The sequence below is a fragment of the Chaetodon auriga genome, chromosome 4 (assembly GCF_051107435.1).
Source record: "Chaetodon auriga isolate fChaAug3 chromosome 4, fChaAug3.hap1, whole genome shotgun sequence".
Taxonomy (NCBI): domain Eukaryota; kingdom Metazoa; phylum Chordata; class Actinopteri; order Chaetodontiformes; family Chaetodontidae; genus Chaetodon; species Chaetodon auriga.
This window is the reverse complement of record NC_135077.1, coordinates 8,747,742-8,773,587: the sequence shown is the minus strand read 5'-3', so window position 1 is coordinate 8,773,587 and position 25,846 is coordinate 8,747,742. Positions and strand designations below refer to the sequence as shown.

The 25,846-nt window shown below is 40.4% G+C and overlaps 1 protein-coding gene across 1 annotated transcript; it reads left to right on the top strand.

Annotated features, from left to right (window-relative positions):
• Positions 1-25,205, top strand: LOC143319010 (complement C3-like). Its single transcript, XM_076727567.1, has 46 exons — positions 1-86; positions 1,929-2,124; positions 2,279-2,441; positions 2,774-2,862; positions 3,140-3,228; positions 3,772-3,854; positions 3,941-4,028; positions 4,969-5,071; positions 5,430-5,550; positions 6,616-6,731; positions 6,976-7,119; positions 7,301-7,400; positions 7,516-7,610; positions 7,723-7,914; positions 8,039-8,194; positions 8,735-8,861; positions 9,176-9,244; positions 9,659-9,776; positions 9,878-9,966; positions 10,394-10,533; positions 12,149-12,361; positions 12,888-12,951; positions 13,043-13,132; positions 14,803-15,009; positions 15,142-15,217; positions 15,325-15,484; positions 15,610-15,705; positions 15,953-16,103; positions 16,348-16,433; positions 17,025-17,102; positions 17,241-17,396; positions 18,118-18,180; positions 18,780-18,861; positions 19,031-19,079; positions 19,438-19,534; positions 19,620-19,709; positions 20,281-20,383; positions 20,655-20,744; positions 21,515-21,607; positions 21,690-21,773; positions 22,227-22,371; positions 22,737-22,882; positions 23,305-23,397; positions 23,548-23,631; positions 24,767-24,911; positions 25,067-25,205. Exons 1-46 carry the CDS (start codon positions 1-3, stop codon positions 25,203-25,205), a joined length of 5,244 nt encoding a protein of 1,747 aa, XP_076583682.1.
• Positions 25,206-25,846: the final 641 nt, after the last annotated feature.

Below are 25,846 nucleotides of genomic sequence, written 5' to 3'. Positions count from 1 at the left end.
ATGGGATCGAGAAGGAGGTTGTGTCAGACTCAGCTGTGTCTGCTGGCCTTTCTGGCCTTTTCCCCTGTGACTGATGCATCTCAATTGTAAGTTGACCTGTCTTATCTTCCCACACCCTGAATGTCTGTTCTAATTTGCTTTGAGGTTGAAAAATGAAAATGAAACTTCAGTTTTTCTTGGCTGCTTTGGCACAATTCTGTCATGACAATAATTCTCTGTACGCCACTTTTACAGCTAAATTTCCAACAAGAGCTATGTTTTCCTTGTTGTTCATATATATAATTTTCAAATGGCCCATTGATTCATTACTGTTAGTTTCTGTGACAAAATGGGGCCCTTTGAACTAATTGTATTTCCATAATAATAAAGTAATTGTGTGTGTGTATATCCTGTCAATTGTTGTAACCTCATCATAATCTCCTTTGACTGATCTGATAGTGTCATAATGCCCAAAAACACTGATAACAAACGCTAACATGTGTTCATCAAACAGTTAGAGCTCATGAACTGTGGCTTTCTTTTCTCACACATCCACACCACAGGAGGCAAATCTTAGTTATATATCGTGTCACATATCACACTTTTAAGAGACAACAGCTCACTTATGTTTGATGAGATGCGCAGTGTCCAGTAGAGAGGATTTATGGTTTATTCATTTCTAGAATAGCTCCTAAGTATATTTGAATTTGTACATGTCTTTTCCATCAGTATGACTGTTATGGGGGCTTTCTGTCAAATATTGTCCTCATGGACTTCACAGGCCCAGACACATCCAAGCTCTCTTGGAAGACCAGTAAAAAATGGAAGAAACCTTGGAAGTGGCCTAACATAGAAATGTGTAGATTGTGAGAAACGTGAACAAAATTAGTTTAAATTGACGCAGAGTGATTGGGAGTCTCAATGGCAAATGAAATATAGAAACACAACTTAAGGGGATGCTGTCATACGGACGCAAGATTACTTATATTTTTGGCTCCTTTTGCGTGTCAAATGAAACTGCTTGGTACAAATCGATACGATGATTATAGCTGATGCTTTAAGAATTACAAAATGTACTTATGCAACAGACAAAAATTGTAATGGGAGCAACGAAAAGTCAAGGCATTTTCTGCATTTCCAGTAAAGGCTACAGAGTATTGATTCGGTATCAGTTTAGCTCTGTTCCGTTTCACCCATGTTTGTGTAGCATAGGTCAAAGTAGAGTAGTCTGAGTTTGCACAGTGGTGCATAACAACAGACACAGCAGTGATGAAATGTTTTATTGATCCAGTGCTGGATCTTAGTCAAGGTAATCAATATATCACTCATTACGTGTAAAGTCCATGTTGGAGAGCACGATCCACATCCTATCCTTTCACAAAACAACTTAGAATTTCCATGTTCCCATTATTTTTTTTGTTGTTGTTGTTCTCAGCTGTGCTATTGGCATGACCGGAGGGATGGCAGGGTCGGTTTGTCTGTCAGTCAGTCCATCACTTTGGTCCAGACTGAAATATTTCAACAACTAATGGATGTATTGCCATGAAATGTAGTATACAAATTCATGTCCCCCTTTACTTACTTTACTTCACTTATTACTTTGGCTTGTGTGTGTGTGTGTGTGTGTGTGTGTGTGTGTGTGTGTGTGTGTATGTGTGTTACTTTGCAGGCACATAAATCTGTTTTCACTGTCACGTTGTGGGGACTTTCCTTCCTTATGGGGACAAAATGCAGGTCCCCATAAATCATTAAATTTTAGGGTGAGGACTTAAGGATTAAGGTTAGGGTTAGGCAAGTAGTGGTTTTGGTTATGTTTAGGGTAACCCCTCAGGAAATGTATGTCTATGTAATGTCCCTATAAGTCATGTATAAACAACTCCTGAACATCCTGAGCAGCAGCAAAGTTCCCTCTGTACAAGCAACACTACATACTCCATTTCCCTCTCCAGGGAGGTGATGTCTGCCCCCAACCTGCTGCGAGTAGGAAGACCAGAAAACATCTTTGTGGAGTGTCAAGACTGCACAGGAGGGGACATCATGGTTGAAATCAGTGTGATGAGCCATCCAACAAAAATCAAAAGGCTGGCAGTCACATCTGTGACCCTCACCAGTGCCAATGACTTCCAGGGCCTTGGTCAGATAACGGTAAATTGAATACCCTTACTGTGTACGTACGCACTGTTACTTGGCTTAATTTTCTATCATGACCACAAACAAGAGATCTAGGATCTATAAATACACATCACATGCCTCGTCCTGCTCCTCACGCACAGCTTGTGCCTCTACATACTGGTTTCAGATCCCTGCTGGTGACTTCAGTAAGGATCCCAACATGAAGCAGTATGTGTACCTGCAAGCTCAGTTCCCTGACCGACTGCTGGAGAAAGTAGTCTTAGTGTCCTTCCAGTCTGGCTACATCTTCATCCAGACTGACAAGACCCTCTATACCCCCAACAGCAGAAGTGAGTCCAGTAGCACGTCACTGTTGAAAACCTGCCCTCGTTACATGTCTCGATAGTATGCTAAGGCTGTGAAGCACCACTGATTGTCACGATTGTCTTACGTAATATAGGATGCGACCCTGTTTTTCTAGGTGTTGAGCGTATAATTCATCAAATAAATCTCACCAGTTTTAAAAATTGTTAGGATTTTGAAACTCCAAGAACAGTCCTCTCCTGCTATCACTTGTTTGTCTTTAGCTACACGTTTTCTCGCAAAGCAAGCAGATGACAGTGGACATGGAATAAGTGGTGTATTATAAGCGAGTGCTTCTCTTTCTGTCTCTCTCTGGCAGTCAATTACAGGATGTTTGCAGTGACGCCTGGCATGGAGCCTGTGGAGATGGCCTTTCAATACGATACTGAAATTAACATTGAGATTGAGGTATTGTATTGTATATAGTGCAGAACTGTTATCAATGGGAGTACAAAATGTCTCTTTAGGAGTTCCAAAAACATCCAACCAGTAAAGGACTCACTCTGCATGGTCTTCCACAGCTTATCAGCGTGAACCCTCAAAAGAGAGATGGGCAATTTAAAAAGTAGCTTAAATCAACGAGAGAACTAACCGCACAGGCAATATCCAGAGAAGAATCATCTAAAGAAATCAGAGAATTGGCGCTGCTTGCCGTTAATAATGTTTAATGTTTTTTTATTTTTAGGACCCAAACGGTGTCATTGAACAAGCTGATTCTGTCTCTCTGAAATCAGGGATTCACTCTGGAGCTTACCATCTTGGTACTGTCGTCAGGTGAGGTATATCCTACTGTCCTTGTCCTGCTGGATCTCAAACAGTACTATGGCCCAGCTCACTGCACAGTAAGCTGTGTTGGAATCTCAGACACAGTCCTGAAGTGGTTCAAGTCCAGGACAGGAGCCGGTTTGTCCAAGCTGATAATTGTTTTCATGGCAGACCAAAATGATATGTGGAGTTCCCTCAATCAGTCCGTGGGCTTCTTATTTAATATTTACATGCTTCCATTAGGGAAAATTATAAAATAAACTTGCCTCGTCGTGCCCCTTGGGTTTAACACTGGTGTCAGTTTGCCACACATGAAGCATGAATGTGAAGTGGAAATAAACTGTGGGCATATATTCTCAGCACACACACCACAAAGAGAGCTGAATGTCCCCAAACAGATGTAACCATACTGGCCCATACGGCGGCTCTGGATTTGTCATAAGCCCCTAGTGACACTCTCCAAGTCTCTTTGTTACCTGTAGTCTGTTTTGTGATCAATATTCTGAACCTTTGATTTGTGGCTGTGATGTGTTCTTGTGTGTCTCTGTGTAGTTCTGGACTGTGGAAGGTGGTGGCGAAGTTCCACAACATCCCACAGCAGAACTTCAGTGCAGAGTTTGAGGTCAAAGAATATGGTGAGTCTCTCATTGACTTTTAAAGCCTTTAAAACTTTGACTTCTCATCTGATTGGACACGCAATGAAATGTTTTCAATTTTTCAGTGCTGCCCAGTTTTGAGGTTAAACTGACACCTCTGAGCCGCTTCTTCTACGTGGACAGTCAAGAGCTCGTCGTCAACATCAAAGCTATGTGTGTGAAGGTTTTTGTTTTGTGGCTTTAGAGATCAGAGGGGTGTATTAGGAAGCTAGATGAATTGGTTTTCAGTGACAGAAGGTCACTTACGCTGCACACCTACGCTCAAAGTTTTAGGTTTAATTTGGCTCTAGTTCTCTATGAGCGATATAGATTCTCAGATGAGGAAATACATTAAACTGGCTGAGCCGTACATAAGTAATGAACAAAGACGTGTAATTATTGCAGTGCAAACTGAATGCATCGTGACGTGTTTTTTGTTTTTTTCGGTCATCATTTTCCATGCACTGAAAGAATGATAAAGACAGTAATTACACACCACTTTTATGTCTGTTTTACACTGCTGGTACTGTAGCTAATAGAACACTGATTAGAAACTTGATTAGTCATTGGTATTTATGACAGATAATACTAAATCAATAAAATTAATTTCCCACTGAGAAAAAAGTGATCTCCGCATGTCCTTCATTAGGGGACGGACCTAAATGCAGTTCAAGAGTAACGAGTTTAAACATGCTTAGTTAGATTAACGAAGGTCTCTTCACTTTTGAAGTAAATGGGAGGTAGTGACAGACACTGCAGTGCATCCAGTGGTAAAATACATCCTGTATATTAACACACGATAAGCAGTTTCCTGCCATCACTCCTCTCTTTCGACAGTGTTGCTTTTTGCTATATTTGTATATCCTTCATAACTCCACTATAAAGCTGTTCCTTTTGACTGAAGCGTGTAGCACACGATCTGTCCATTTTATGCAGATGTTGACTCACATGACACACAGTGACTGGGGTTTTAGAGCCAGCTAATGCTCATTGCATTAGCTGGCTCTAAAACCCCAGGCCTGACTATGGCGAACTTGCTTCGTAGTAAACCCCTCAGGTTTGTTTGCTCTGTTATTTCCTGGTTGTGGGGTTAACCACTGACTTGTGGTTTTAGATATCTGTTGGGTGAAGAGGTGGATGGGACGGCTTACGTGGTATTTGGGGTTTTGCGAGAGGGTCAAAAAAAGAGCTTTCCAGGCTCTCTTCAGAGAGTGCAGGTGAGCTGATATTTACTCTTTTCATGTATCAGTCAGTTTGTATTGTACAAAAATGTGTCTGACTTTAGTCTTTCGCACGTTCTTTTGCACTGAAACAAAGAACAAACCTCAAACTTGTTCACCAGTTTGGCCTCATCAGTGCTAAAAAATCTACAAGACTTGGGATTTTACTGTTTTCCACATGTCTGCTGTTGCAGCATTACAGCTGCATTGGCAAATTCACATGTTCAAATCCATCAGTGATACTGCAGTTGGATTTATTACAGGCTGAATCAACAATTTGTAGATTCAGAATATAAACCCACGAACTGTTTACTGGCTGTATTTCAAGGTGTGTTTTTATATTATGTCCCAATAGATTGCGAGTGGACATGGAGCGGTCACACTGAAGAGAGAGCACATCACACGGACCTTCAACAACATCATTGACCTGATGGGGAGCTCCATATTTCTATCTGTCAACGTGCTGACGGAGAACAGTAAGAAAGTGTGTGTGTGTGTGTGTGTGTGTGTGTGTGTGTGTGTGTGTGTGTGTGTGTTAAATAAGTTTCATTGTGTGTGATCATACTGATTCAGCTGTCTTGAAATAATAACTAGTATCAAGAGTGTTTTCATTACTATTATGGTCTTTGTTTCATTCACCAAGGGGGTTATGTTTTTGGTTTGTGTGTTTGTTTGTGTGTCAGTCAGCAGGATTATAGAAAAGCCACTGGCCTGATTTTCATGAAACGTGGTGGAAAGATGTAGCATGGGCCAAGAAAGAATCCGTTCAATTTTGGAGTGGATGCTAAATCACGAGGCGGATACATGAATCGTTTTTCGCTTTATTATTTTGAGAGAGGGGATTTGGACTTGACAAAATAATGCAATACATCTTTAAATCCAATAGAGGGCAGTGAAGTTCAATGGTGACAGAACAGCCAATTGTAGAAATACAGTGACTCCATATTACAATCTATATTCATGGCTCCCAGAAATGCTTTGGGGAAGCCTACTTCAACAACTGTAACATCGCCACAATTTTAACGACGCTTTTTTCTACGGAAATGTGATTTCTGGTTTTCATAAATGTACTTTCAGTATGTGAAATATTTCCAATTTAGAAGTATATAACTATACTTCTAAAGTGCACAGCCGTGATGATGAGATTCAGCTAGACAACCATATTTTGATCTAATTCTAATAGTTTTGGAAGTGTATCCAGACATATGTATGTTGATGCAGATTTGCATAAATCATAAAAAAGTGGACTGTTGGCCTTGATCTGCACTCTCCAGATGCCCTTTTAGTCTATTGTGTGATTTAGGTAAGATTACAGACCACGTTTTGTTTCTCCTTTTTTGATGATTTAGTGGCTTTAATGTATAATAAAATGTCCTCCAGCTCTGTTAACTTCTTCTGTTTGGATGAATTGAGGAGACTTGTGTTGTGTTTTAGCATGGGAGCCTTTTTTTGTAACAGATTTTATTTGCAGAGCTCAGAAGAGAGGACAACATGTCACAGATTTTTAGATGGATGATTGTATTATGCATGTATCATAACAGGTGGTGAGATGGTGGAGGCAGAGTTGAGAGGTATCCAGATTGTCTCATCACCGTACACCATCCACTTAAAGAAAACGCCCAAATATTTCAAACCAGGAATGTCCTTTGACGTTACGGTAAAGTAGTTATTTATGCAAATTCCTAAAGAAAAAACAACACAAAGACGACTATGTCCTCACAAATATACTGCTCTTTAAATAACCCATTATTGATGCACACACTGGGTCAAAACTGTTATCTCAGTCTTAACTTTACTGGAATAAAGATGCCACAGGATTTCTAGAAGAATATTAAATTGCTCCTAATTAGGTTTAACTAAATGATTTCTGACAGTTCAGCTGTTTGTGTCTGTGAAGGCAGGTTGAAGTTGTGAATCCAGACAGCACTCCGGCACAAGGTGTTCCTGTGGTGGTTAGCCCGGGTGACATACAGGGCATCACCACAGCCCATGGCACGGCAGGGCTTACCATCAATACAGAAATCAGTCAACGGCTGACAATTACAGTATGTCTTTAACATTGTTTGATTTTTCATGTCAACTTTTGCACGACAGCGATGTTTGGCAGATGAAAACTTATGCAGAAACACAACATAAAAGAATGGGCAGCAGGGGATGGCAACACTACAGCAACTGTGAGCCACTTTATAAGTTCTAGTTATCATAACTGTGTGAATTTAATTGCAGGCAAGGACCAGAGATTCTGGTATTTCACATGAAAGACAGGCATCAGCCACAATGGTGGCCCTCCCATATACCACGAAAAGCAACAATTACCTCCACATAGGTGAGGAACATCCTGAAGTAAAGTCATTGGTGATGGTGGTGTCAGTGCTGCCGAACTACTACGAACAAGACACTCCTAACTGTCTAGTACTAATTGTGGAATGTTGTTATTACAGGTGTGCATACAACTGAGGTAACATTAGGGGAAAACATAAAAATCATGCTCAACCTCAACAGGCCGCAACACAAACACTCTGACATCACATACCTGGTGAGAGATGTTTTGCACCTGTGTTTGTGTGCGTTGGTGAACATGCTTGAGTGTCTGTGCTGTATGTACACTCATATTTGATAAGTGCTGATGTGTAAATCTGTGTCCCCAGGTGCTGAGCAGAGGTCAGCTGGTGAAACATGGCCGTTACAGGACAAGAGGCCAAGTACTGATTTCCTTGATACTTCGTATTACCAAAGAAATGCTGCCATCGTTCCGCCTCATAGCCTACTACCATACAAATGACAATGAAGTGGTGTCAGACTCTGTTTGGGTGGATGTCGAGGACTCCTGCATGGGCTCGGTGAGACACACAACACTGATGGCGGATAAACAAAACACCCACATGCTAACTGATGAAGTTGAAGGCACGTAAACAGATGTGCTTTAGTAAATGCAAATCTGTTCTTCCTTTCTTCCGCCTTTAGTTGAAGCTGGAATCAACAAGACCTTTTCCCTCGTACGAGCCTCGCAGGATGTTTGGCCTGAAGGTCACTGGAGATCCAGAGGCCACAGTGGGACTGGTGGCAGTTGACAAAGGCGTCTATATCCTGAACAACAAGCACCGCCTCACCCAGAAAAAGGTGATTTCTTTATTCTTTCTGTCTTTTAAAATGTTTGAAAGAAGGTTCATTAAAGTGCACAGTGCTAAGCTCAGTAGCAGGTTGTTGCTTTGCAGCTCAATGATTTCATGTTGTAGGTTGTCAGAAACGTCAGCAGGTTTCACATTAAACAGCAAATATGTTCAGTTCATGTTGTTTACTTTTCATGTCCTGAACCCTCTCACCAGACTCCTGAAGGAGTTTTCACACTCAGCAGCATATTCAGATGTCATAGCAGACTTTTGTTCATGCAGAGAAGGAAAATAAACTTTAATTTCTCTTCAAATGATTCAACATTTGAAAGCAGAGGGCTGAGCAGCTGTCTGGAGCTTCAGGTTCAGCTCTGAGAAGTTCTTGATAATCTTCACCATGAATTCTTGTTTGTACCTTTGTTCTTGTACAGTACCTTTGTTACTGTGAGAGTAAACATTACTTGTAACTTCAACCTCTGCTGGTGTGCTATTCAACTTGCATAACTGAGCCTTGTCTGATTGTATTTCTGTGTGATGACTCTTTGCTCAGGTGTGGGACATTGTAGAGAAGTACGACACAGGCTGCACACCCGGTGGAGGGAAGGACAGCATGAGTGTGTTCTATGATGCTGGGCTGTTGTTCGAGTCTACTGCTTCCGGGACTCCATTTCGACAAGGTGATACTGCTTCATTCTCCACTCTGACTCTTTTCCTCCTTTTACTGCTCTTATTCTATATAGTTATGTTTTCAGTTATGTGTTCATCAGTATCTTTAAAGGGAAAAAAGAAGAAAAAAGAAGAAACAGCCATTATGTCACTCTCCTTAAAGCCACCAGACTCCGTTGACAGAAACACACTTCATTCAAACTCGATAAACGCAAAGCTGAGGGGTTGGGCACAGGGACATTACTGTGTCAAATTACCCCTCCTTGTTCTAACAGTATGACATGACAGACAGCATGCAGACTGGGTTTATGCTCATACTATACAGATTTAAGGTGTCCAGCCTCCAGCAGGAGCAAACGAGCCAGCACCATAATGGACTTCCACTCCAGTTGGGGTAAGAATCGTCGCTCAAGTTACCAAATAATCACATTATCTCTGAGCTTGTGCATGCCAGTTCAGGCTCTTCAAATGTTTCATGGATGTCTGACTTTTAAAATGTGTGGTTGTGTAATGGTATGTAGGAGCAGGTGACTGTACATGCTGAATTGTAAGAAGCTACCATACCATGTAATTTAAATCTTATAGCCTACAGACAGAAAAACATTAATATTTCTCTGTGAGTGTGGCTACAGCAGCTCCTACCTGTTGTGACTGCCTTCTGGTCAGATCGCTCAAACCATTTATTGTAGGTAGATGGTTGTTACGGCCATTTTCTTCATTTTCTCTGTTTGATCTCTGTTGGATTGGGGAGGCCCTGGGTAATTAATAAAAATCAATGAAAATTGCAACCTCTTTAATGACACTTCAGGTGAGGAGGATGACATTTACATGGACAGCAACGACATCATTTCTCGCACAAAGTTCCCTGGCAGTTGGCTGTGGGCAGATATCAAACTGCCTCCTTGCCCTCGAAACACACCGAACTGGTGAGATGACAGAAATATACACACAATCGTGTCACCTCTAAAACTTCAGCTTTAGTGAATTTCTTTTCCACTGAAGCTGATTACACTTGTCTTTGTTTCAGTTTTTCCACGTCATTTGTTAAAAATGTTCCTTTGCAAGACTCAATCACAACCTGGCAGCTCACTGGCATCAGTCTGTCAAGAACTCATGGTGAGTGACTTTTTCCTTTTCTTTAAATTCATTTTGGTTATACAGGCTTTCTTTGAGCAGATAACTGCATTTTTTTGGTTTGATTCTGTCCCAGTCTTTTGTTGTATATCCCCCCTCTCAGTCCCTACAAGCTGTCAAAGACAAGCTATCAAAATGCCAACACGTCTATAATGTTCCAATACATTGGTTGGTGCGTTTGATGAAACTTTCAGTTCCTATTGAAGAGTCGTAACAACGTGACATATAAATGGATTTTTACAATATATATACAATATATATGATTCAGTGTGAAATATCCTCTTTGAGGATTCAGTCGGTTAATGAAGGTTTTGATTTTAAACACTTATGCTGCACCACTTCATATCCTCTTCCCCTCATTCTCTTCCTTTTGTTTTACTTCACGTTTATTTTTTTCTTGACTTTAAAGGTATCTGTGTCAGTGAACCATTAGAGATCATTGTCCGGAAGGACTTCTACATTGATCTCAGACTGCCGTACTCTGCTGTCCGAGGGGAGCAGATAGAAGTTAAGGCAATCCTTCACAACTACAGCCCTGATCATGTCACCGTAAGTCTGGGTCACTCTGCTCTGGTGTTTCAGGTCAGATGGCAAGTTTATTATGAAAATTATTCCTTACAAATGCGCAGTGCAGTTTTTATTTGAATTAGGAAATTTAAAGGAAACTGCATGTGATTCAAAAATTAACTTCAGCAGTCCACATCATCAAGCTCTGTTGGTGTATCTTTATACTCACAATCTTCTTGTTAGAGAAATAGTTAAACATTTAGGGAAATCTGCTTATTTGTATTTTTTCCAAGACTAAGAGAAGAACTTATGTTAAGTGTGGAGCTGAAGTCAGGACATAGTTAGCCTAGCTTAGCACTACTCCAGACACTGAACCGGTGGCCACAAACACAGCAGCTAGTTTGCTCATGATGCAGCAGAATCCTGTGTACACTGGCAGCGAAGAAAGCAAAAAGTAACTGTCCAGAATATAACGTGCAAAAAACTGCACATTGTTGTCCTTACACTTTGTTTTTTGTTCGGATTGCTAGAATCTTTGCCAGCATCATCAAATTCAGAATGAATGTTTCTTTTATGTTTATTTGTTTTACACAGGGCCCCAACTTTTTTTAGGATCTTGGTTCTAAGTAGCACGATTTAAAAAGGGCTCGTAGGTGCAGGAGCTGCTTTCCCTGTTTCCAGCCTTTGTGCTAAGCTAAGCTAACTGGCTGTTGGCTGTACCTTCATATTCAACAAAAAAATCTGAAAGTAGCATCAATCTTCTCATCTTACTCCCCACCGGAAAGGTAATAAGGATATTTCCAAAGATGTTGATTATGTTGCTTTAATGGTAGATATCATTATTCCTGTCACTGTCCTGAATTTAATAAAGCTTTAGGCAACTTTATGGCAGCTTTATGGCACATTTCAAACACAATTCAAAGTGCTACATAGGCAAAGAAAAGTGTTAGAATGACATTTCAAAATGAGCAACAAACAACTGAATAAAATCAATTAACATAAAATAAAAGGTAATTTTAAAAAGACACAAAAAATTAGGCAGACGAAAATTTGAGACAAAAATCAAATAAAATATGGTTACAGTGCAGTAATTAATTGTAAGTGGCTCCAAATGCAACAACGGAAATGAAAGTGCAGTAAAGAAAAGAATCAATCAAAGGCAAAAGTTTTAACTTAGATTTGAAAGTGACGAGTCGGGGTGAAATGTAAGCAAGCATATGCTTGACAAAAGTTTGGATGGATATATACAGTATTTACAGTACTACAGTACTGTACACTGTTTCAACCAATGTTCACTATACAACATGATATATTGGCTAAATTCTTCAGTTAATCCCAGTACTTGGTATGTCTTACAGTAATATAAAGTTTTCTTTTGTTAAACCAATATGATTCTGTACTGTAGATTTAATATAGAGAATTTTCATGTCACCTGGGCACCATCGTTGTAACACCCATAAGACATTAGCTCTTGATATAGCCTGTCCTATTGAGCGGTTGAGTTGAGTTTTGGTCCTTATGCTTGAATTTTGTGTTTATGTATTTTGATGATCGTAGTGGTGGAGTGATCGATCCCTGGAAAAATCACTTTTGTAAAACACACTTTTCAGATTCAGATCTCTTTCTTTTTCCACCCTTCCACCTTTACCTGTTTCAGGTGCGTGTGGGACTGATTGAGGAGGAGCATATGTGCAGTGCAGCTTTTAAACTCGGGAAGTATCGTCAGGAGGTTAGAGTTGGGCCTCAATCTACACGATCTGTACCCTTCATCATTATTCCCATGAAGGAAGGACAACATCGCATTGAGGTCAAGGCAGCTGTTCGAGACTCATCGCTCACTGATGGAATCATGAAGATACTGCGGGTGGTGGTAAGAGAAACACAGTCTGTACTCTCTGAAGTTAAGTTATGAAGCAGCACAAGATTTAAACTTGACATTTACATCACAAACCTGTAAAGCAACTGTGTGATTTCCATACAAGTGTGGCCACTTCAAGCCTGCTGTACCAACATTGGACTGATGAGAGTCCAGAGGGTTGAATCAAGGGCAGCTGTACTCGGTTTCACTTCATCCAAGAGGCTTCTTTTGTTTCTAAGTGACTGGTGGGGAGTCCCAGGCATTTAACCTCTGTGGGGTTGTGGGGTCATAAATACCTGGTCAAAAATACCTTCTGGGCATCTCCAGCTGAGAAGCTTTATATAGACACTACATGTGGGATGAAAATAATAATGTTTGATGCTCTTTTTTTGTGTGTGTATATCAAGTTTTTCAATTGAGCTGGAAATAAGAGTAAGAATTTTAACTTTGACTTGCAAGCCCCATTGTATTTTGTCACAAAGGTTTACTTAAAAACAGTTGTCATTCCTGAAGTGTTCATTAACCCTGTTTTTCCCAGCCTGAAGGTGTACTGACAAAAGTCTTGAATATTGTAATGCTAGACCCTGCTAAGAGAGGCGTAGGTAAGTTTCCTGTTGAAATAGCTGCATTCAGAAAAAAAAAACATTCTCTAAATTTGCAATTCCCTAATTTGCCGACTGTCTCTTCCATTAGATGGTAGACAACAGGAAATCGTCAACGCTGGAATTCCTCAGAGAGATTTGGTTCCAAACGCACCTGTGAGCATGCAAATCTCTGTGACAGGTGAGCTCAAGGGACATAATTTTCTGAAACTGGAGACTCTAATTTTACCATGTAGCTAAATAGAGCAGGTTGAACTTTAAAATAGAGCAGCAATGTGACATCATTAGTTAGCAGGTTTAGCTAACTAACATCATAAAGAAGCTGATGTTGCTCCATGATGTTCTGGTCTTCTGTTCACTGATATAGTATAAGTGTAAAGTGTATAATTCAGATCTCAGTGAAATTAGGTCCTGCTTTATTTCTTGTGTGGTCTGTGTGGTTGTTGTGGTCATACAGTGAGCTGCTGTGGCAAATTGTTAAGTTCAACTATCTTCAGCTCAGACTGCAGTGGAAAATAGTTGTGCACGGTCACAGCATATATACGTGCATCACTGTAAATTTGTTGTCTGTGGTGGAAGAGCATGTTTCAGGAAACTGAAATGAAGCTTCAGCGAACAGAGACAGTCGGTCATATGTAAATCTTTCCATGTACACAATCATGCCATCCCAGCCAGGCTTTCCAAAGCTCTTTTGCTGTGATAATTAGGGTTGAGCCGGATACTCGTTTCAGACGAGTATCTGGTATGGATAAAGCATTTTTGACGAGTACGAGCATGATATGAGTAAAACTCGTCAATATCCGTGCTCGTGCTGAAGGAAAATCCTCATTGGGTAATTGACTGTCTTCACGCTCTGCTCTGTTCTCACGACTTGTTTCGTAACGTACACGGTGCTTTTGACAAGACAGAGCTGAAAACGGCTCGTGTCGCGTCGGTCACTGCCTCCACTTCGGTCATTTTTTTTTGTTTGTTTGTTTTTTTTACCGTCTGCTTGCTCTTAGTTTGACCGGTGATATAAAGTCAGTTGGAAAACTTTGCTCGTACTGAACGCGGTGCCTTTGAGAAGAATACAGCGAACAAGGCTGACATATTATTTCCCTGTTTGCCATCACTGGATGTTTGCATGAATCACCAAGTTCACACAGATCATTTAAAAATACACAGTCTTACAGACCACTTACGCACTTACACACATATAGCTGAACACACAAAGTAATAGTAGTAGTACAAAGTAATATTTTTATTGTATATCAATTTCAGACTTAAAATAATATAGCGATTTAAGCCCCGCCCATTTCCGATTTACTACCACGCCCACTTCCGAGTACAGATACGGATACAGATAATTTAGACGGTTGAACAGATACAGATATAGATAGTGGTGTACTCGCTCATCCCTTGTAATAATCATATTATCATAATCATTTTTGTGTTGGGGTTTGTGTTATTCAAAATTTTCAAGAATGTCATTTTTCCTGCAAATGTGTATCTGCTACGTATATCGGTTATCAGTCCTGGATAATTCGTATTGTTAGTTATTGTTATCGGCCCTGACAAAATGATGTTGTTTGACCCTTAGTCTGAGCATTTGGATATATAAGCACTATTTAATGGCAAAATGAGCAACAGATTCATAAACAAAACCTCAACTGCAACTGCAGCTGCATTTGTGCTACCACTAACTTTGCATTAGTATGTTAATACGGCCCATTATGTTGTGTTTGCGAATGTAATGTGAGTGTGCCTGTATATTTTCCTTATTCATTGTTAATTGTCAATGTTGCCAAAGATATCATTGCTTCGTAGTTGCAAGTAACCACCTTGTGGGGACCTTTATCTGTGTCCACACAGGAAACGATCCGATGAGTGAACTATTGCCAAATGTCATTAGTGGGAACTCTATGGGTTCTCTGATCTATGAGCCCAGAGGCTCTGGAGAGTTAAACATGATGCAAATGACTCCGTCCGTCATTGCGACCGTATATTTGGACCAAACCAACCAGTGGGAAACTGTGGGCTTACATAAACGAAACGAGGCTCTCCAATACATCAGAACCGGTAAGCTTCATTTGTTAGTACAGGTACCAGAAATTATTGGTCAATCGAGGAACCCAGTTTAATGAGACTCCTCAAGATTCAGCAGAGATGAATGGCAGTCATGAAAAGCTTGTGTGCTTTTCTTTTGTTCAGGCTACCAAAATGAGCTTGCCTTCCGTAAAAATGATGGGTCTTTTTCTGTGGGGAGCACTTACCGAAGTAGCACCTGGTGAGGCATCCAAACACCCATAAACTCATACATGAACGTGTTTAAGTTCATTAACAACATTAACATGTTGGATGTGTGAAACGGCTACACCATCTCTCCTCTCTAAGGCTGACAGCTTATGTTGTCAAGGTGCTTGCCATGGCCAACAATCTGGTGCCAGTGCAAAACAACGTCATCTGTGACGCTGTCAAGTTTCTGATTCTCAACGTACAACAACCTGACGGCATGTTCAGAGAAGTTGGAACGGTGTACAACAGAGAGATAACGGTGTGTGCACTGATATTAGTGACAACAGTTCTTAATCCTGGTGCTTCACATAAATAAATAAATAAAAATAAAAAGACACTTGTCTATATGTTTATGTGTGTGTGTGTGTGTGTGTGTGTGTATAGGGTGACGTGTATGGCACAGATTCAGATGCCTCCATGACGGCCTTCTGCCTCATAGCTATGCAAGCGTCGCGAATGATATGTGCTGCCACTGTTAATGTGAGTATCTCACCTCCATTCGTTGTTCTCTTTGGTTTGCTGATTTCTTCCTCTTGCTTTTGAAAAAAGTCCACTTGTCAGTTTCCCTGATAGTACAAGAGAGGGAACAATCAGGACTCAGGACAGCTACAGAGTTTGACTGCAAGGAAATGGACTAAAGGCAGCTACTGTCCACCATTCAGCAGGTTGGCCAAGCAGTCTGGATATGGTTATTTCTAATCATTGGGTGTCTTTTCTTTTTTTCCAGAGACTTCCAGGCAGTATAGACAAAGCAGTGGCCTACCTGGAGAGGCGTCTGCCCCACCTCACCAACCCATATGCTGTTGCCATGACATCATATGCCCTGGCCAATGAAAACAAACTGAACCGGGAGGTCCTCTTCCGGTTTGTCTCCGCAGGTTTACGCACATGATATTTCTAAAACATGATCAGAAGTAAGATCTGCTGTGTGTTTACTTTGTAGGTGTCAGTGTGTGTATGTGTGCTTTTCAGCTCCAAACATATATGGAAATGAACATAAAAAGTTTTGGGATGTGATCAGCAATGAAGCACAGTACAGTATAGCACTAAAAAGTGTGTGTGTGTGTGTGTGTGTGTGTGTGTGTGTGTGTGTGTGTGCGTGTGCGTGTGTGTGCATGTTAGCGTTGTCCCACTGGCCGGTACCTAAGGGACATGTTTACACACTGGAGACCACAGCTTACGCTCTTCTTGCTCTTGTCAGGGTCAAGGTGAGCATGTGTCACTTATGTGTGTCCCACAATACAAACAAAAACAGTCATAATCCATGTTACTACATTAAAAGAGCAGATGGTCGGTCAAGACAGGCATTTCCCTTCTGTTTTTGTGTCACTTACTATTCATAATTGTCCTTGCAATTTGCATGCTCACAATGACAAAACATGCTGATGGTTAGCATGTATGCTAACATTTGCTAATTAGTAGTAAACACAAAGTACAGCCCAGGGTGACATCTTGCATGAGTGGCATTTTGCAGGTTTATGGTCATAAATGCAAGTCAATTTTTTTTACACCTTATGATGGAAACAAAAAACAGGATTATCAGAGCATAATCCACCCATGAATTGTGAAGATAATTCACTCTGAACCACAAATGCCGAACAAAATTTCTTGTGCTCCAGGTAAAGTCTTATTAATCTGATAGTTGTTGAGATTTTTCAGTTGTCGTCTAAAAGTACCACAGAAAACTTCTTAAACTGGAGTAAAAGGACAAGGGTTTGTCTTTTGCTGTAGTTTTCATGCTTCTCATTTTAAAAGAATAATGATTTCTTCTTCTACATTCTTGCCTACTGTTAATAAAGGCCTTAGAAGATGCCAGACCTGTTGTCAGGTGGTTCAGTCAACAGCAGAAGGTGGGAGGAGGCTATGGATCAACTCAGGTAACACAGGACTTGCTCATTCTCTGTCTAGGAGCTTTTACTGTATGTGTCTATTTTTAAGGTTTTGAGTGCTGTGTTGTCTGTTTTTTTGTTAGGTAATACAAGCTCAAGTTAAATTGATTATGTCTCTCTCTTCAGGCTACCCTCATGGTGTACCAGGCTGTAGCTGAGTACTGGGTCAGTCCTAAAGAACCAGAGTATAATCTCAATGTGGACATCTTGTTGCCAGGCAGGTCAAAGCCTGAGAAGTACAACTTCAACAGGGACAACCACTACGTCACTAGAATATCTCAAGTGAGAACACACACACACACACACACACACACAGTATGAGCTACAAAGTCAGTGTTTCCAGCAGTGATCGGATCAGTACAGCAACTCAAACCCTGCTGAGAACAAACCTGGTGGCTGCGTTCACTAGAGCCATTTTTGTGCTCATTTAACAATGAGTCATCCAACATGGAGCTGTAGTAACACATATTCTTTCAGCACAACCTGTATCTTAGAGGCCGCACTCACAAAGTCAGTGCAACAGACCTGGTTTGGCAACTCCTGAGAAAAAAAGTATTTGGGCTTTAAGTTTAAATACTTTTTTGTCATATCGGTTACAGTGAAGCAGTCATTGGCAATGAAACTCTTAAATGTCAGGCTCCCTCCGACAATGCTCAAACATTATGTTTGAAAGAAAACCACATAAAAGTTAAACAGAGAATCTGACAAATAAGACAGAAAATAGAGCAGCAGTTCAGATCGAATGGATATCAAATAAATATAATTCAATAAAGAAATGAGATCAGTGAAAAAACAGGTGCTAGCCAGTTAAAATGGAGCTGCAGGGTTCTCATCACTCTCTGGATTTGTCCCAACAAGTGGCTCCTTCAATATGTTTCCATGCTAAAAATATAAAATTGGCTTTAATGTCAGAATGTGGTGATTTCTACTGATTGCCTTACCTTTGCATGTGTGTGTACTGAATATGTTTGTTTGCACATATGCATATTTTAAATCTCAACAGATCAATGGTATAAACCAGAATGTAAGCGTGACTGCCACAGGAAGTGGAAAAGCAACGCTGACCGTAAGTACAACACATTTTCTGTTTGATATTTCAGTGTCCTTCTTGAATTCTGGATGGGGCCCGAGACAATTTTCATCACACTGTATAGATTATGAATTTATTCAAAATGTCTCCACATTCATAATTATTTTAGTGTAAATGACATTGAAATGTCTTTGTGCTGCACCAAATGATGCAGTGCTGGTGTTGGTCTCCCATTTTAACCAGTAAAAAGGTTCAGTCATGACAGTGCAGTGAAAGCTTCCCTCAGGTCCTTGAGCTCCTTCTTGAAGGTAAACTGTGATTGGTTAGTCTGTTTAGATGTATCAGCACACCCTGACACTGTTTACTTAGTAACTCACCAAAGTAAGATCCTAAGGTCTCAGAACAAAGACAAGGAGTGTACAACACTGATTAATTGCAGCCAATAGACAGACCTACATGTCGAAACCATAAGGCAAACACGTGTATGTTGTCTAGTCAGCGTAAAAGCTGTGTTCAGCATCCCCTGGAAGGTTGGCTGAACGAGATGATATGATGCATTTTAAATGAGAAGTAGTACTTTTGTTTTCTAAAATTTGTTCTTGAGGGTCTGATGATTTCTGGCTGTTTTACGACAGGTGATGTCTCTGTATTACGCTCTGCCTAAAGAGAAGGAAAGTGACTGTCAGAGGTTTAACTTGTCAGTGCAGCTCCTCCCAGGTATTTGGGTCCTCCGTCTCTTTCTGTCTGTTTTTCCGTTTGCTTTTGGTTTTTATTTTAGCTGTCTTTGTCTTGCTTTTGTTTGGTTGGTTGGCTTTGCTGGCAAGTATTTTTCTTTTATGAGAGACACAATGAAACTAAAAAGTCATCAAATACTTTGCTTCTGCAGAGAGACTGCATGAAGATGAGAAAGTCTACAAGCTGAAAATAGAGGTTTTGTAAGTACAATGAAGAGATAAGAGTTTCTACAACCATCATCACTGACATTTTTTCATTTCTTCACGCTAGATGTTTGATTCATTCTTGTAGCGTTGTTCATTTTTCATTCTAGTTTTGATTTTCCTACTCTCTGTGCCCCAAAACCTGCACAGGTTAAGAAATGTTGTATTACTTGTGTCTCCTGTGTCAGCAGCTCTGTCCCAGCCTACCTTTCCCCATCATTTAACGTGATATTTTTAGAAAACCTTTTAAAGCTTCAAGATTGTTGGATTTCAAATTGCATAAAGCGCTTTGCTTTCTTCTCACCCATTTTTTTTAATGTAATTATTGTAATCATGCTGTCCCTGTCCTGTACAGGTTTATGGACAGGGAGCGCGATGCAACCATGTCAGTCTTGGAAATTGGCTTGTTAACTGGCTTCACCCCTGACATGAATGACCTTCATAGAGTAAGAGTTTATATATACACAAACATACCAACGTACAGGGTCAGACAGTCTTCTAATTCTTGAGTTTGTGTGTGTGTGTGCGTGAGTGTAGGTGTCCAGAAGACCTGCCTACACCATTGCAAACCATGAGATGGGCACATACCTGTCGGAAAGAGGCTCACTCATCATTTACCTGGACAAGGTAAGACTTCCCTCTATCCCCTTTCCTCTCTGGTTCCCTTTATGAAAATCCAAAAAGTTTATTAAGAAGAAGGAACATTTAAGATCGTATCGAAACACGTGTTGTCCTGTTTATCTTTATATATTTGCACACAGTGTGGAGCTGTGAAAAATGATGTTTCGATCCCTCTTGAAATTGACAGTCAGGTTGACTTTTAATTCTTCATGCTCGCCCAGTGGTGCTCCTCAGTTATGTCAACGGACCTCAAGAGAGTTATATTGATGATCTCTGCCAAAATGCAGGAAACTGTACCCTGATTTGTCAGTGGTCAGTAAACACTCACTGAGTCTCCGGCCATTAAAGGGCCAGTTCACCCAAATTATCTTATGGTATTTTTTAAAAATGCCATTTAGAAAATTCAGCATCAGTGGAACTACATTTTACCCATGTGACCCGTCGGCAGCAAGGTCCGCTTTTGTGTACATGTATTTCATGGGCAAAAAACCAGCTGAAGTCAAATTGTGTTTCTCTCTCTCTCTCTCTCTCTCTCTCTCACACGCATACTGTACCCTTGTTGGACATCTCCCTACAGATTTCTCACACGCGACCAGAGGAGATCACTTTCAGGATCCATCAGCTGCTGAAAACGGCCGTCTTACAACCAGCCGCTGTGTCTGTCTATGAATACCATGAACGTGAGTCTCCTCGACTCTTTGAACTGTATGCAAGCTCAGACAGACAGAAATCTCATGCCTGAACCACAAAGCCTTTTATTTGTCAGTGATGTGTTTCCAGCTTGGTCAGTTAACAATTTATTTATTGCCCCAATTAAATAATCTACTCTGAAGATGGCTGTAGTATTGTTAATTAACATTAACAACATTTTTAAGATATTTAATGTACATTTGCTGATGTGCTGTAATTAATCAACACAAAGTACTTGTAAATGTCTTTTTTCCTATGCAGAGACGCAGTGTGTGAGGTTCTACCATCCATATATAAGAAATGCAGAGCTACCGAGACTCTGTATGAATGATAAATGCACATGTGCTGACGGTAAATCAGTTACAATTACAATTACGATTTGTCATTTGGCAGTTTTCATGTGTTGATTGATAAACATTACCATATGAAAAATTGAATATATATATATATATATATATATATATATATATATATATATATATATATATATATATATATATATATATATATATATACACACACACACACACACACACACACACACACACACACACACACACACACACAACTAAATTTCCCTGGTGTGGGATCAATAAAATCTGATTTTATCTGAAAGAGTTAAGCACTGTATAGTGCCCTCAGACATTTCCACAATTCAACCAAAAAAAAGTGCTCATGGCATGGACACTTTTCCTATTAACAATCCCAACATGCAATGCATCTCATTTGATGGGTGCAAAAAACAAAGTTATGCAGCATTTCACCAGTTGGTGATGATTCAGAATCATGATTATTAATAAGTCTCAATTCACTGTCCACCATAGAGAAAAAGATGAGTTATCTACTACACAGGGAACACCGAACGAGTGGTTGAGGCAGTGATTTTGGACACAGGGCCTTGAGAGTTTGGGTCAGGTGCTGCTAATTGGACAGGAGCAGTTCTTTTTTTCATTTATAAAAACAGTGAACAGACGATAGAAACACAATAAACGTGTTATAATAGCATCTACACACACACACACACACACACACACACACACACACACACAGGTAAAGACATGCATATGTGTTATTTGAGTCATCAGTTGTGTATTTACTTTGTGCTCACTCTGTGTTTCCAGTGATGTGTCCTATGCAGAGAAAGGGCAAGATTAGCTATGATGAGCGCTCTGCTAAAGCTGTTGAAGTCACAGCGACCGGTCGAACAGATTTTGGTAAGACTGCGTGTTTGAGAGAGAACGAATGGGTGAGAAAGAGAGCAAGTGAACTAACAATCTGCAACTTGTCTTCTCTCAGTGTACAAAGTCAGAGTGGAAGAATTTACAGACAGATTATCCACTGACATGTACACGGCGCGGATCATGGAAGTCTTTACAGAAGGTGCGTATTAATCTCCTCTTTCATTTTCCATCCATTTTTCTCTGTGGAGTTTCAAGGCAGACAGAAAAATCCTTTCCCATCTATACATGAGATGTCAAGGAGTATGTTCGAAAGAATTAAATGCTGCACATGTAGTTGTGTTATAATTACAGGGAGTAACAATTCACATCAACAGGGGATAATGGAAGTCAGTGAGAGTGGTGGGCGTTTAGTTAGTCCAAACTTTAAACTATTTAGATTCATTTTCCTTGAAGTAATGTTTCTTAAAGAGGCATAACAATGATATAACAATCTCTTGGATTGTGTTTTCAGATGGACAGAAAAGTTCTTACCCATTTATGCAAAACTTGATGAGGAATGTGTTTGTGAGTAATGCAGCATGAACACTATGAAACCTGTGGTGGTGGTTAATGATGCTCTTCTCTTCTCCTACTATTTATATTTCCATTTCAGGAAGTTCTGATGTGGCTCTTCAGGGTAAACTGGTGACATTCATCAGTTATCCACCCTGCAGAGAGTCTTTAGATCTGAGAACAGGCAAAACCTACCTGATCATGGGCTTAGCCAAAGAAATTTTCAAAGACGACCCGCACCAATCGTGAGTTAGCGCTGTGTGTGTGTGTGTGTGTGTGTGTGTGTGTGTGTGGTGTGGTGGAGTCCCCCTCATAATACTGTTAACATTTAAACACTTTTACTGTTTCCCTTTCCCCTGCCTTCTATTGCTGCATATACTCTTATTGAGCAAATCAAGTACGGCCACATTATAAGTCTTATTTGACGTGGTAGTGTTCCTCAATAGTGCAGGGAAATTCTCTGCATTGTTATTTTAATGGCACAAACCTTTAGAGGCAGTAAAATGTCTATGATATTTCTGTTTAGTTTTACAATTTAACTCCAACCCTCCAACCAAAAAATACCTGGCCACATGAAGACTCAAAGTGTTTTTCACTTTGCTCTTCGCAGGTATTCGTATTTACTCAGTTGGAGAACCTGGATCGAGTACTGGCCCACAGACGCCGAGTGCCAGACTGAGGAACACAGACATACCTGTCTGGGCATGGAGGAACTGCGCATGGACATACTCATGCAATGTGTCCCTAAATCTAAAGGCACGTTACGTCAATAACTATCAGAGGCCTCACTAGGTTTATGACAACACAGTCGAATACTAACTGCAGGACCCCCTTAGTGGCACTTGACCAAATGCCCAAAGCTACTAGTGTGGGCAAGGGGACATGCCCATTATACAGTGCACCGCATTTACCCTATGCCATTTTATTTGAATGTCCCTATGCCCCGTGTAAGATTTATGCACTGTGTAGCGCCCTTAAACAAAATCAAAAAATGTTGGGCTCTGCTGACTGGACAGGAACAGTCGTTTACCCTGAAGTTTTATAAATTCACTGAACAAAAGACAGAAAGACATAAACATGCTGTAACAACAGCTACACACACATACATACAGACATGTTCAGTTGTCCATTCGAGTCATCGGCTGTGTATTTACTTTGTGCTCACTCTGTATTTCCAGTGACCTGTGGTATGCTAAGGAAGGGCAAGATTAGCGATGACGAGCGCATTGCTAAAGCTGATGAGACCACACCGATCAGCCGAATAGATTTTGGTAAGAGTGCATGTGCATGCACGTGTGTGTGCGTATGCATGTGTGTGTGTGCGTGAGTGAGTGTGTGCACATGCGAGAAAGAGAGAGAAAGAATGAATGGGTGAGAAATAAGGCAAGTGAGCTAACAATCTGCAACTTGTCTCCTCTCAGTGTACAAAGTCAGAGTGGAAGAATTTACGGACAGTTTGTCCACTTACATGTACAAGGCGCGGATTGTGGAAGTCTTTAAGGACGGTGGGTATTAATCTCCTCTTTCCTATATGACCATTTTCCATCCATTTTTCCCTGTGGTGTTTCAAGGCGGCCAGAAAATATTTTCAATATTATTTTTGGCTATATATTATAGTTTCATATTATAGCCTCAGTGTAACCTGGGCCTATGGCAGTGTTATATTACCTTACAGGAATTTTGCTGACAAGCTTTAATCACACTCCTTTCCCGCCTATACATCTCATGCAACTCTCATTTTAATCTGTTAGATAATATAATCCTTAACTAATCCCACAGCAGGGAAATTTGCAGTGTTACAGCAGCAAAGGCAACAGTAAGAAGCATCAGAAGAAAAAGCAGAATATGGTAATAAAAAAAAAAGTCAAAATATAACAAGATGAGAGAACATAACAAGAACAATGAGAAAAACTGTTCTGCTCCTGAGCTCTGAGGGACAGAAGGGACAGAATGAGGCAGGGGCGCTGTGTGCTGGAGTTTGGGTGTTTTTGGGGGGTACGGCAGGGGGAGGGTTTGATGACGATAACATCTGTTGAAGAAAAAGTTTAGATCATTCACCAACTTTTGGCCCCTAACACGCTTGGAGTTGGGTTCCTTGCAGGTAGATTGTTTTATGGCCTCTCCAGACTCCACTCCTGTTGTTCTGTTCACACTGATCCTCCACATTCCTCTTGTGGCTGTTTTATCTCTCCCTGATCCTCATCTTCAGCTCCCCCTGCACATTCTTCCACTCCTGTTTGTTTCCTCATTTAAAGACCCTTTTTTTTTCCTTGAGGAGTATTCTTCACACAAAAGTGGCTTCAGTCCATTATACAGTAAGTGAGACTGTTAATGTCCTCACCATGAGCACCACAAAGTACTTCCCATAAACTTGTATCAGTCACAAAGGCGGGAAAATATGAGAATGACATGAGAATACATGAGATTTTAAATTTTCCTGAGGGTAATTTTTTTTAAAAAAGGCTTGAAAGTGTGTTTTCAGACAGAAAGGAAAGTTCTTAACCATTTGTGCATGACTTGATGTAGAATGTGTTTGCGAGTAATGCAGTAAATTAACAGTAATTCTCCTGCATGAAACATGTTGTGTAGTTAGTGATTTTCTCCTGTATTCTCACCTCTTGCTGTATATTTTAATTACAGGAACTTATGATATGGGTCTTCTGGGAAAACTGTGCACGTTCCTCAGTTATCCACACTGCAGAGCAACTTTAGATCTGAGAAGAGGCAAAACTTACCTTATCATGGGCGCATCCAAAGATATTATCAGAGATAAACAGAGACAATCGTGAGTTTTTTTTTCTTTCTGTGTGTGTGTGTGTGTGTGCGCGTGCATGTACATAAGCATGCATATTTCCATTTTTTAATTCCGACGTGATAGATTATAGAGTGGATTATAGACACGGCCTTTGAACAATGTGTTTTGAACTTTGCTCTCCTTAGGTATCAGTATACACTTCGTGAGAGCACCTGGATCGAGTACTGGCCTACAGCAGCTGAGTGTCAGACTGGGAGACACAGACCAACCTGTTTAGGCATGAAGGAGCTGGTCAAACACACACTCTTCGAATGTCTGAATTAATGAAACTGATGATAATGAAGTGCTGTTTTTAATTGCTTTTATTTTGCTTTATTCTTATTATGTAAAACTTTGACAAAAATGACATATGGGATGTATTTTGTTGATTAAAATTTAAGTGTCTTTATGGTCGTTGTCTTATATTGAGGTTCATGTAGCTGACATCGCTCTCCAACAGTTGTTATAGTGGTGGGCAGAAAATGCTACTCTGTGTCTCTACTGTCAGTTGAATAGCTAGTGTCATGTGAGAGTATCTTAAAGTAAACCTTCATCATGCTAGACACACAAATGTCCCTCAAGCAATGACATTTTCATCTTCTCCTGCTAAATGTCTTACTTTTTCTGCGTGGTTTGCTTATACAAGTGTTATAAGTAATATGGGAAAAAAAATACTGCACAAAGGTGCTGTAAATAGCTCCGACTGTGAGGAATGGTATGATGGTGAGATTTGATCAGCGCAATAGATGCCCTCAAACTGCTGTATAAGGCCGAGGGTTTAAAAAAATAACTTTTTCTCTTGGATAAACTATGTTGTAAACCTTGGCTACAGGACAAGTGTGTTTACTTCCTGTCTCGTTCCCTGTGGTGTAACACTGGCACTGTGGTGGTCAGTCAGTCATCTGAGCGAAGTGTGGCAGCAGAGG